General features: G+C 45.4%; 1 protein-coding gene across 1 annotated transcript in view; it reads left to right on the forward strand.

Annotated features, from left to right (window-relative positions):
* Window positions 1–6: 6 nt before the first annotated feature.
* The window catches only part of LOC145655301 (ATP-dependent chromatin remodeler CHD4-like), a 17021-nt gene continuing 4527 nt past the window's right edge, over window positions 7–12500 (forward strand). The window contains exons 1-18 of the mRNA XM_081708940.1: window positions 7–88; window positions 472–645; window positions 963–1104; window positions 2095–2226; window positions 3152–3269; window positions 3578–3702; window positions 3825–3917; window positions 4280–4421; window positions 5208–5377; window positions 5650–5827; window positions 7519–7605; window positions 7698–7789; window positions 7949–8082; window positions 8874–9018; window positions 9108–9264; window positions 9521–9615; window positions 9760–10018; window positions 10114–10176. Coding sequence (XP_081565066.1) covers window positions 542–645; window positions 963–1104; window positions 2095–2226; window positions 3152–3269; window positions 3578–3702; window positions 3825–3917; window positions 4280–4421; window positions 5208–5377; window positions 5650–5827; window positions 7519–7605; window positions 7698–7789; window positions 7949–8082; window positions 8874–9018; window positions 9108–9264; window positions 9521–9615; window positions 9760–10018; window positions 10114–10176 — 2236 coding nt within the window. The 5' untranslated portion in view covers window positions 7–88; window positions 472–541. The remainder of the gene's footprint in view (window positions 89–471; window positions 646–962; window positions 1105–2094; window positions 2227–3151; window positions 3270–3577; window positions 3703–3824; window positions 3918–4279; window positions 4422–5207; window positions 5378–5649; window positions 5828–7518; window positions 7606–7697; window positions 7790–7948; window positions 8083–8873; window positions 9019–9107; window positions 9265–9520; window positions 9616–9759; window positions 10019–10113; window positions 10177–12500) is intronic.

Genomic DNA, 12500 nt, shown 5'->3' on the forward strand with positions numbered 1-12500 from the left:
ATAAACTCCTGCTGACTGGAACCCCCCTACAGAACAACCTGGAGGAACTCTTCCACCTGCTGAATTTCCTCACGCCCGAGAGGTTTAAGTGAGTGTGTGTGTGTGTGTGTGTGTCTTTCTGTGTGTATGTTTGAGCTCTTCCATCTGCTCAACGTCCTCATGCCTGAGAGGTTCGCTGATGCTTTGTATTTTTTGTATGTGTGTGACTGATGCTCTATATTTGTGTGTGTGTGTGTGTGTGTGTGTGAGAGAGAGAGAGAGAGAGAGAGAGAGACTGATGGTCTGTATTGTGTGTGTGTGTGTGTGAGAGAAACACTTTTTTGGTGTGTGTGAGTGTGTGAGACTGATACTGTATTTGTGTGTTTGTGCTACTGTTCGTGAGGATGTGAAGAAATCTATATGAGGCCATCAAAAAAGTTGATGTATAGGTGGGTGTATGCATATGTGTTTTTGACATTGTGTGTGTATCAGTAATCTGGAGGGCTTTTTGGAAGAATTTGCTGACATCGCTAAAGAGGACCAGATCAAAAAACTACATGACATGTTGGGACCTCATATGCTCAGACGACTGAAGGCAGACGTGTTCAAACACATGCCCTCAAAAACAGAGCTCATCGTCCGTGTGGAACTCAGCTCAATGCAGAAGTGAGTGAGGGAGGGAGGGAGGGAGGGAGAGAGAGGAGGAGAGGAAGAGAAGGAAGGAGGTAAAGGGGGGAGAGAGAGGGAGTGAGGGTAGGAGTGAAGTGTGGTGGGCAGGAGTGGGAATGGGTGGTTAGTTCATGACCTAAACGATGTGTTTTAAAAATCAGTTCAGGATCAGAAAATAAATAAAAGTTTGTTCCTTTCATATGGATTTCTCCATTAGCTAGAAAGTAAAATGTGAAATCTACTATTTCTAACTTACACTTTGATCACACTGGTGTGTGTGTGTGTGTGTGTGTGTGTGTGTGTGTGTGTGATAGAAAGTACTACAAATATATCCTGACGCGTAACTTTGAGGCACTGAACACACGGGGCGGTGGGAACCAAGTCTCTCTGCTCAATGTGGTGATGGACCTTAAGAAGTGTTGTAACCACCCCTACCTCTTTCCCACGGCTGCTAATGTAAATACCCAATTACTCTCTTCCTTTATAGCGTTGTAAATGAGCCATCTGAGTTAAGCTCTCCCTGTTTTTCAGCTAATGCAGGGAATAATCTGTTCTCTGTTTGCTGTCCACGTTGTCTGATTTGCAGTTCAGAAATGCCTTGATGCAGATTATTTTGGAATGCTGTGGTCACAAGAAAAATGTGAATTGCCTAAGGTGAACTGATTTGATCTGCCCCAGGCTGTAGATTCACAGCCTATCTGGCAAGTGTGTTTAGACAGATTACACACGGTGAACTGCCTTCTTAATTAAACGTGTTTGGGCTCATTTTTAAAAAATTTCTTTCATTTTTAGCCCATGATGTCTAGCTCTGCTTTCCTGCTGTTTGTGGTCTGTACTGTTTTAAGATGATAGTTTATTAGAAAACAAAATACAGACTATAAAGGTTAAATGTTATAAAGAAATTAATGAAAATATATAAGGAACATACGTAGAATTTAATGTTTAGTGTATTAAACTATTAGATAGCTTTCATCACTAATGAAAAGCTTGCCTGTTTATATATATATATATATATATATATATATTTTTTTTTTATTTTTTTTTTTTGTCTGTTTTGTCAATGTTAATACAACAAAATCTCTGCAACACCTATATGAAAGATAAGAGTAATGAAAAAAAAATTGCTTAAAAAATCTAAAGTGATGTGAACATTGCACTGTTAAAGCTCACATCCCTTTTTGACTTTAACGTAGGCCTTTAACTGTCATGTACACCATCATAAAGAAGTAGATAAGATAAAATAAATTAAATTAAAATGTTGAACTATTTGAAACAGTTTAATTGGAGAACAGTAAGATAGAATGAACATGACCCTCTAATGGACACACTGGTCCCAGTTCACCCCAGTTCACATGGTCTAGAACCACAACTGCTGAAATTAACACTAGTGATGAGACGTTTGATGTCTGTGTTTGGCAACTAATTTCTATCGGCCGTTAACAACAGGAAGCTCCTAAAATGCCCAATGGGATGTACGAAGGCGGGTCTCTCACAAAGGCTTCTGGGAAATTGATGCTGCTGTGTAAGATGCTGAAGAAGCTGAAGGAGGGCGGACACAGAGTACTCATCTTCTCACAGGTACACACACACACACACACACACACACACACACATACACATACAGAGTACTCATCTTCTCACGGGTACACACACACACACACACACACACACACACACACACACACATACAGAGTGCTCATCTTCTCATGAGTAAACACACACACACACACACAGTACTCATCTTCTCATGGGTATGCACACACACACACACACACACACACACACACACACACATACAGAGTGCTCATCTTCTCATGAGTAAACACACACACACACACACACACACACATACACATACAGAGTACTCATCTTCTCACGGGTACACACACACACACACACACACACACACACATACAGAGTGCTCATCTTCTCATGAGTAAACACACACACACACACACAGTACTCATTTTCTCACGGGTATGCACACATACACACACATACAGAGTGCTCATCTTCTCATGAGTAAACACACACACACACACACAGTACTCATCTTCTCACAGGTACACACACATACAGAGTACTCATCTTCTCAGAGGTACACACACACACACACATGCATACAGAGTACACATCTTCTCACAGGTACACACACACACATGCATACAGAGTACACATCTTCTCACAGGTACACACACACACACACACATTTACATTTAGCTGACGCTTTTATCCAAAGTGACCTACGATTCTGACTGAATACAACTTTGAGTAATTGAGGGTTAAGGGCCTTGCTCAGGGGCCCAACAGTGACCACCTTCTGATGACTAGTCAAGTACCTTAACCACTGAGCTACCAAAACACTCACACACACAAACACACACAGACACACACATACAGAGTGCTCATGTTCTCACAGGTACACACACATACTACACAGGGTGCTCATCAGGTATATCGCACGCACACTACACAGACACATGAGTTCATGTGTCTTCTGCAGATGACAAAGATGTTGGATCTGCTGGAGGACTTCCTGGAGAATGAAGGTTATAAATATGAGCGTATTGATGGAGGTGTGACGGGTGTGATGAGGCAGGAGGCCATCGACAGGTTCAATGGTGAGATTCCAAACTACAAGCAGACAATACCCTCAAAAAGAAAGAGGCAATGTGTGTAAGCACGCTTTTACACTAGAGCCTTTTTCTGGACTCTGGTCATTACATTTGAATCATTTGGTCAAGTGTGTAAGCTGTTTTTGAGCCCAAGAGGGTCCAGGGTTCGGATCTCTAGTCCTTCTGAAATCTCCTCTAGTGAGCTCTAGTCGGTCCATAGCGGAGGGAGGGGCTGTAGTCAGGGAGAACTGCCTTCACTGGCAGGGCAGGAGCTGTAGTCAGTTCACCTATGCTTCCTCCCTCTCCCTCCACAGCACCTGGAGCCCCACAGTTCGTCTTCCTGCTGTCCACCAGGGCAGGGGGTTTGGGCATCAATCTGGCGACTGCAGACACTGTTATCATCTACGACTCAGACTGGAACCCACACAACGATATCCAGGTACACACATTGGACCACTGCAGGGATAACATCTGTACGCACTACAGAGAGAGTACTTAGTACCGTGTGCACTCCTCTACCACCCCCCACCCTTTCTCTCTCTCTTTCTCTCTCTCTATCAGGCTTTCAGCAGGGCTCATCGTATAGGTCAGAACAGGAAGGTGATGATCTATCGTTTCGTCACCAAGGCGTCAGTGGAGGAGAGAATCACACAGGCCAGTGCTGAACACTTACACTATCACACTCTCACAGTCACTCTTAGACTATCACACTTTAACACTTGGTCACTCTTACATTTACACATTCAATATCACACTCATGAAAGTATGATATTGAATGTGTAACACTCAATTCAGTCTTACACTCACTTTCTCTCACTCGTGTCTCACACACACACTCACTTTCTGATTCTGTCTCACACATTCACACACACTCACTTTCTCACTCTTTCTCACACTTTCACCCTCACACTCATTTTCTCACTCTTTCTCACTCTCACACACATACTAACTTTCTCACTCTATCTTACTCTGTCTCACACACACTCTCACATGTCCATCATCTCTGGTGTGTGTAGGTGGCCAAGAAGAAGATGATGCTGACCCACCTGGTGGTCCGCCCTGGTCTGGGCTCCAAAGCTGGCTCCATGTCTAAGCAGGAACTGGACGACATCTTGAAGTTTGGCACTGAGGAGCTCTTTAAGGACGAGATTGGGGAGGGTGAGGGTGCATTAATTATAATACTCACTTAGAGTCATCCTTCAGGCCCACAGCACAGAATGGATGTTAGCAGGTGTCTAAAGAAACGTCTAGTCGTGTCTGTCTCCAGCCATCACTGGCCTCTCTCTGTGGGTGCAGCCTGACATCTGTGTCAGCGCGTGTGATTGGTGCAGAGTGAAAACGTGTGAGTGACTATGTGTGTGTGTGTGTGTGTGTGTATGTGTGTCAGAGTGTGTGAGTGGTGTGGAGTGAGAGTGGAGGGATGCAGCTTAGCCCAGAGCGGGTTTTGTAAAATTGTACTGTTGGTGTTTTCTCTCACTCATGTACTGCTCCAGTGTAACACATGACAATGTCCCATCGTGAAACCACACTGCATTTTACAAGCTTGGAATTCTCTAGGTGTTTTCACAGAGACCATGAAAATGATCAGAAATACAAGCTTAGCTTTTGTTAAGATAAGAACTGATATTTTGAACACATATTAAAACAAGCATATCTCTGGCTTGAGTGGAACAGAAACACTGGAGTGATTACAGAAAGCTTTGAATGAGTAGCGGGATGTCCTGTGGCCCAGCTCCACTCTCTCTCTCCTCTACTGGGGACATGCTGGAAAGTGAAAGTGAAAGTGAAAGCACATCAGGGTGGCACTTCAGTGCTGGGTCCAGCAGGACGGGCTTTTGGCTGCCCACGTCCTCGCCTGTCCCAATCCTGTCATGTCCATACCAAGGTGGTGACCTGTAATTGAGCATGTGAGTGATGTGTGCATGCCCCTCTGTCTGCGTACAGGTGATAATAAAGAAGAAGACAGCAGCGTGATCCACTATGACGACAAGGCCATTGAGAGGCTCCTGGACCGCAACCAGGACGCCACAGAGGACACAGAGCTCCAGAGCATGAACGAGTATCTCAGCTCCTTCAAGGTGGCCCAGTACGTCGTCAAAGACGAGGATGATGAGGTACGGCGAGTGTGTGAAGATGTGTGTGAATGCGTGCATGAGTGTGAATGAGTATGTGTGTGTGTGTGTGTATGTATGTGTGTGTATGTGTGTGTGCTATTCTATATGTTGTGTTGTTTCAGTGCAGTCATGAAAATATGCCCTTCATGCTCTTTGGTGAACATATCTGATGCTTAATCTTCTGTGGTCTATAATTGTCTATAATAATTTTGGCCATTATGATGTGCTAAACCCTCTCTTAACCCTGTAACCCTCCTGTGTCTGGCTGCCAGGAGGAGGATGTGGATAGGGAGATTATAAAACAGGAGGAGAGTGTTGACCCTGATTACTGGGAGAAACTGCTGCGTCACCATTACGAGCAGCAGCAGGAGGACCTGGCACGTCAGCTGGGCAAAGGCAAACGCCCTCGCAAACCAGTCAACTACAATGACTGTTCTCAGGAGGACAGAGGTAGTAGACGGGGTACAGGACGAACTTCTCACACTTCTACTATTACTGCTCCCTCTCACTCTGTGTGTGTGTGTGTGTGTGTGTGTGTGTGTGTGTGTGTGTGTGTGTGTGTGTGTGTGTGTGTGTGTGTGTGAGTGTATGTGTGTTTTTGTGCGTACATGTATATGCATGCAAACAAGCATACCGTCCTGATCGTAAATCTGGTAAAGACATTTTTGTGTGTGTTTATGAATATTTCTGTTTGTGTTTTATGTTTGAACTGTGAGTCATGTGTTTTTTTGTGTGTGATAAGCAGCACACATCCTAGAATATAGCTCAAATTGCCTGAAATCTCAGCTTGGTCTTAACACTACAGACACTGGAGAGTTGCACAGGAATGGGGACAGGAATAGTGGTATAGTGGTGACGCTGGAATGGGGATATTGGTATAGTGGTAACGCTGGAATGGGGATAGTGGTATAGTGGTGATGCTGGAATGGGGATAGTGGTATAGTGGTGACGCTGGAATGGATAGTGGTATAGTGGTGACGCTGGAATGGGGATAGTGGTATAGTGGTGACGCTGGAATGGGGATAGTGGTATAGTGGTGACGCTGGAATGGGGATAGTGGTATAGTGGTGACGCTGGAATGGATAGTGGTATAGTGGTGACGCTGGAATGGGGATAGTGGTATAGTGGTGACGCTGGAATGGATAGTGGTATAGTGGTGACGCTGGAATGGGGATAGTGGTATAGTGGTGATGCTGGAATGGGGATAGTGGTATAATGGTGACGCTGGAATGGATAGTGGTATAGTGGTGACGCTGGAATGGGGATAGTGGTATAGTGGTGAGGCTGAATGGGGATAGTGGTATAGTGGTAACGCTGGAATGGGGATAGTGGTATAGTGGTGACGCTGGAATGGGGATAGCGGTATAGTGGTGACGCTGGAATGGGGATAGTGGTATAGTGGTGAGGCTGAATGGGGATAGTGGTATAGTGGTAACGCTGGAATGGGGATAGTGGTATAGTGGTGACGCTGGAATGGGGATAGTGGTATAGTGGTGACGCTGGAATGGAGATAGTGGTATAGTGGTGACGCTGGAATGGGGATAGTGGTATAGTGGTGAGGCTGAATGGGGATAGTGGTATAGTGGTAACGCTGAAATGGGGATAGTGGTATAGTGGTGACGCTGGAATGGGGATAGTGGTATAGTGGTGACGCTGGAATGGAGATAGTGGTATAGTGGTGACGCTGGAATGGGGATAGCGGTATAGTGGTGACGCTGGAATGAGGATATTGGTATAGTGGTAACGCTGGAATGGGGATAGTGGTATAGTGGTGAGGCTGAATGGGGATAGCGGTATAGTGGTGACGCTAGAATGGGGATATTGGTATAGTGGTGACGCTAGAATGGGGATATTGGTATAGTGGTGACGCTAGAATGGGGATATTGGTATAGTGGTGACGCAAGAATGGGGATAGTGGTATAGTGGTGACGCTGGAATGGGGATAGTGGTATAGTATAACATCTCGTGTGAGACTGAATTTCGTCCACGTACAGACCTTTGCGTAGTTGGGAGTGTGTGTTGCTGCTGTTGTGTAGTATGTGGTGGATTTTTTTTCTGGTTCTTAACATTAATAACACTAACGAGAACCTTGAACTGCTTCTCATAATGTTGTCTCTCCCCTTTTCCTGTCCTCTACTCAGATTGGCAGGATGACCAGTCTGATAACCAATCAGATTATTCCGTGGCCTCAGAGGAGGGAGATGAAGACTTTGATGAGCGTTCTGAAGGTATAAGCACCTGTAGAGAATAGTGTGTGTATATGGGTGTGTGTGCGCGTGTGTGCTGACCACCTTTCTGTCCTCTTCTGTCTCCTGTGTAGCCAACTCTAGGCGGCCAAACCGCAAGGGCTTACGAAATGATAAAGATAAACCACTGCCCCCCCTATTGGCCAGAGTGGGAGGTAACATTGAGGTCAGCTTCACCTTCAATGTCCTAAACACTCATCTGCTTCCAGTAGACTCCGTCACCTCTCACACAGAGGACACAGGCTGCATGCTGGGTTTATCACTTAGCCAAACAAGAATACATTCTAAACTCGGGAACTCCCCCCCCCCCCCCCCCCGTTTGCAGGTGTTGGGTTTTAATGCGCGTCAGAGGAAGGCCTTCCTGAATGCAGTGATGCGTTATGGGATGCCCCCACAGGATGCGTTTACCACACAGTGGCTGGTCAGAGACCTGAGGGGCAAGTCAGAGAAAGAGTTCAAGTGAGTATGCACCGTGTGTGTGTGTAGGTGTGTGTGTGTGTGTGTGAGAGAGAGAGAGAGAGAGAGAGAGAGAGAGAGAGAGAGAGAGAGAGAGAGAGAGAGGGAGAGCAGGTGTGTGTGTGTGTGTGTGTGTGTGTGTTTGAGAATGGGAGAACAGGTGTGTGTGTGTGTTTGAGAGAGTGAGAAATAGAAATGGTTGTCTCTGTCTCTATTCCGTGATGATTTTACAAGGGTTGCTGTATACCCTAAGAAAGATGTGTGTGTGCACATGCGTGCATGTGCATGTCTGTGTTCACATCCATGCATGTGTGTGTCTGTGCATGTCTGTGAGTGCACGTGTAATTTTTCTTTCTCCCTTTTCTTGTTGGGTCATTTAGTTTAAATGTGAGATATTTTGTTTTATTTCATTTCTTGAAGATTTTAACATGTTTCACAGTAGAGTGCCTCTCTGTCTCCCTGACTTGCCTCACCTGTCCCGCAGTGATCACGTGTTCTCTCCTCTGTCGGAGGTCTTTCTGTGTCTGTCCTAGTCTGTAACCAGACTGAGCTGACTGAGTCTGGACTTGGTTAGGATCTGATCTTTCACTGCTTTGTGTCTCTGATAGACTCTCTGTTAGGGCCTGATAACACTCGAATTTACTTTGAGTTGTAGTTTCATAGTCCCAATGTTCCAAATAGTTGTTTTATAATCTGATTTATTTTAAGATTAGGTGGTAAAATATTTCTCTCTCTCTTTCTCGCTCTCTCTCTCTCTCTCTCTCTCTCTCTCTCTCTATCTCTCTCTCTTTCAGGGCATATGTGTCTCTGTTCATGCGTCATCTGTGTGAACCGGGTGCGGATGGTGCTGAGACGTTTGCAGATGGAGTTCCTCGTGAAGGGTTGTCACGGCAACATGTCCTCACACGGATTGGCGTGATGTCACTGATCCGAAAGAAGGTATGTGATGCTCTGCATATGTTGATAATAGAATCTGAGCCTGTGATTGGTCAGCAGTATTAGCATGAGTGATTGGCTGTGGTGTGCAGGTGCAGGAGTTTGAGCATGTGAATGGTCAGTGGTCCATGCCCTGGATGAAGGAGCTGGAGGAAAACAAGAAAGCAGCAGCCGTTGCTGCGGGTGACGACCCCAAAACACCATCTAGTGGAACACCTGCAGACACGCAGCCCAACACACCTGCACCAGGTACACAGACACCAGACCTTCTCACATCAGTATGACCACAACTTCTCAGACCAGTCCATTGTGAATCCTGCACTACAGGATGGCACGGCTGCTGTGGGAGGGGCTGATCGGTTGTGAGCAGGGCTGATGTTCTGTGGGCGGGGCTGATGTTCTATGGGAGGGGCTGATCGATTGTGGGCAGGGTTGATGTTATGTGGGTGGGGCTTATGCAGTGTGGCTGCTTTCTGTTGTTGACTAAAGCCTGTGTCTGATCTAGAGGACCTATCCAAAGGGGAGGACTCAGAGAGGGAGATGGAGGACCGGGGGGACGGGGAGGGGGACAGGAAACGATCCAACATACAGGATGATGAAGTATGCACACGCACACGCACACACACACTCTTATTAATTACTTGTTTTAGTACACATCCTTTATTAAATCTTTATTCCCTTTCCTGCTTTTTCATTCTTACATTTTTCTCTCTGTCTCTTTGTTCCTGTCTGTCTCTCTGTCAGATTATTGAAATTCCTGATGATGGTGAGCTTCCCCCCAGTCCAGAGAGGAAGAGCTCAGTGAAGGAGTTGGAAGGAGACGTGGCCGCGTCCTCCTCAGACAAGGAGGGGGAGAGTCCAGACACAGGAGGAGGGAAGGAGAAAGACAAGGATGGAGAGAAGGAGGAGAAATCTTACTCTCCAAAAGAAAGTACCTCCTCACCAGATGTTAAAGCAGAGAGCTCAGAGGTCATAAGCACTTCAGACTCGTCTAAAACCAAAGGCAAGTTGGGCTTTCCTTATCTCCTTGTCTCACCTCTCACCTGTCTCACCTGCCCCTCATACACTACTCCAGTAATCTCTCTGTGTCTGTTACAGAGCAGACCAGTGAAGAGAAGACTGAGAAAATGGACAGCAGTCCCGCAGGAGAGGAAAAGAAAGGTACACACACACACACACACCATGCAAACGCGCAACTGTGCCCACATATGATGCACGCGCGCACACAAATACACATAAACATTTACGGCATTTAGCAAACACTCTTATTCAGAGCAACTTACAAAAGTGCTTTATCATTTCCTCATAGAATATACAGTGCCTCCAAGTAGTATTCAACGCCCTGCAAATTTTGCAGGTTTACACATTTGGAGTTAACTTAGCATTGTGAAATTTGGACTGTAGATGGGCCTGGACATGTGAAATGCACTGCAGCAAAAAAGAATGTTATTTCTCTGTTTATTTTATTTTTTTAATTTTGCAAAGTTTACCAGAGGGTCAATTATTATTCAACCCTTCAAACCACCAGAATTCTGTTTGGTTCCCTCAAGTATTAAGAAGTAATTGAGGTATTAAGAACAATGAGCTTCACATGCTTGGATTACTCATCTGTTTTTTCCCGCCCTTTCTGACTATAAAAACCCCTCCCCAAACAAGTGAACAGCACTCATACATGGTCAACATGGGAAAGACTAAGGAGCATTCCAAGGCCATCAGAGACAAAATTGTGGAGGGTCACACGGTTGGCAAGGGGTACAAAACCCTTTCCAAGGAGTTGGGCCTACCTGTCTCCACCATTGGGAGCATCGTCCGGACGTGGAAGGCTTATGGAACTATTGTTAACCTTCCACGGACTGGACAGCCTTTCAAAGTTTCCTCCCGTGCTGAGGCCAGGCTTGTCCAAATGGTCAAGGCTGACCCAAGAACAACAAGGAGGGAGACATTGGTTTCAATAAATATCATAAGTAACGTACTCCACCGCAATAGTCTCTGTTCCAGGGGAGCCTGTAAGGTACCTTTACTTTCAAAGCGTCATGTCATGGCCCGAATAAAGTTTGCTCAAGATCACTTGGAGGACTCTGGGGCAGACTGGTTCCAGGTTCTCTGGTCTGATGAGACCAAGATCAAGGTCTTTGGTGCCGACCACACCCGGGGCGTTTGGCGAGAGGATGGCACTGCATACGACCCCAAGAATGCCATCCCTACAGTCAAGCATGGTGGTGGCAACATCATGCTGTGGGTCTGCTTCTCCGCCAAGGGGCCCAGCCATCTGGTCCGCATCAACGGGAAAATGGATAGCACAGCCTACCTGGAGATTTTGGCCAAAAACCTCTGCTCCTCCATCATTGATCTTAAGATGGGTCATCATTTTATTTTCCAACAGGACAACTGCCCCAAGCACACAGCCAAGAAAATCAATGCCTGGTTTAAGAGGGAAAAGATCAAGGTCTTGCAGTGGCCTAGTCAGTCTCCTGACCTTAACCCAATTAAAAACTAGTGGAAGGAGCTCAAGATCAAAGTCCACAAGAGATGCCCAAAGAACCTAGACAACTTGGAGAAGATCTGCATGAAGGAGTGGGCCAAGATTACTCCAGAGACCTGTGCCAGCCTGATCAGGTCTTATAAAAAAAAAACAATTAATCGCTGTAATTGCAAAGAAGGGTTATTCCACAAAATATTAAACCTAAGGGTTGAATAATAATTTACCCTAATTTTTGTTTTAAATGTATTATAATTTAATTGAGGAACTGGTACTTTTTTTTGTAATATTTAGGCATCTGTTAATAAATGCTACTCTTGTTCAAAGTTTGAAGGCTCTAAATTATTTGCAACTTTTTTCAAAATCTGCAGGGGGTTGAATACTACTTGGACACACTGTAGGAGCAGGGTCAGTGGTCATTTAAATATTCCACGAATAGATGGGTATTCAGTCTGTGTTTGAAGACTGCAAGGGACTGCAGACAGCCAGTGGAAGTTCGTTCCACCATCTTGGAGCCAGGACAGAAAATAGTCTCCATGCTTGTCTTCTATGAGACTTGAAGCATGGTGTTTCAAGCTGAGCCATACTTGAGGTTCAATGTACTCAAAGTATGAATTGGGCTTTGACCACTGACATCATGTATGGAGGGGCTGGTCCATTTTTGGCTTTGTAGAGGAGGATCAAGGTTTTAAATCTTATGCAGGTAGCTACTGGAAGCCAATGAACGGAGCACAACAGTGGAGTGACGTGTGAACTTCTGAACATTGAAGACCAGTCGTGCTGCTGCATTATGGACCAGTTGTAGAGGTCTGATGACTCTTAGGGGAAGACCAGCAAATAGCGAGTTGCAGTAGTCGAGTTTTGAGATGAAAAGAGATTAGAAACATGAGTTGAGAACGACAACTGGTTGTCCAAAGTTTTGCCCAGACAGAAAGAGAATCAGAGTTATCTTGCAGACAGGTGCTAGAATTCATTCAGTAAATCATGCCCCTACCCCCTCCTACTC

The sequence above is a fragment of the Electrophorus electricus genome, unplaced genomic scaffold (genome assembly GCF_041902795.1).
Source record: "Electrophorus electricus isolate QZ-2024a unplaced genomic scaffold, ASM4190279v1 Scaffold202, whole genome shotgun sequence".
NCBI classification, from domain to species: Eukaryota; Metazoa; Chordata; class Actinopteri; order Gymnotiformes; family Gymnotidae; genus Electrophorus; species Electrophorus electricus.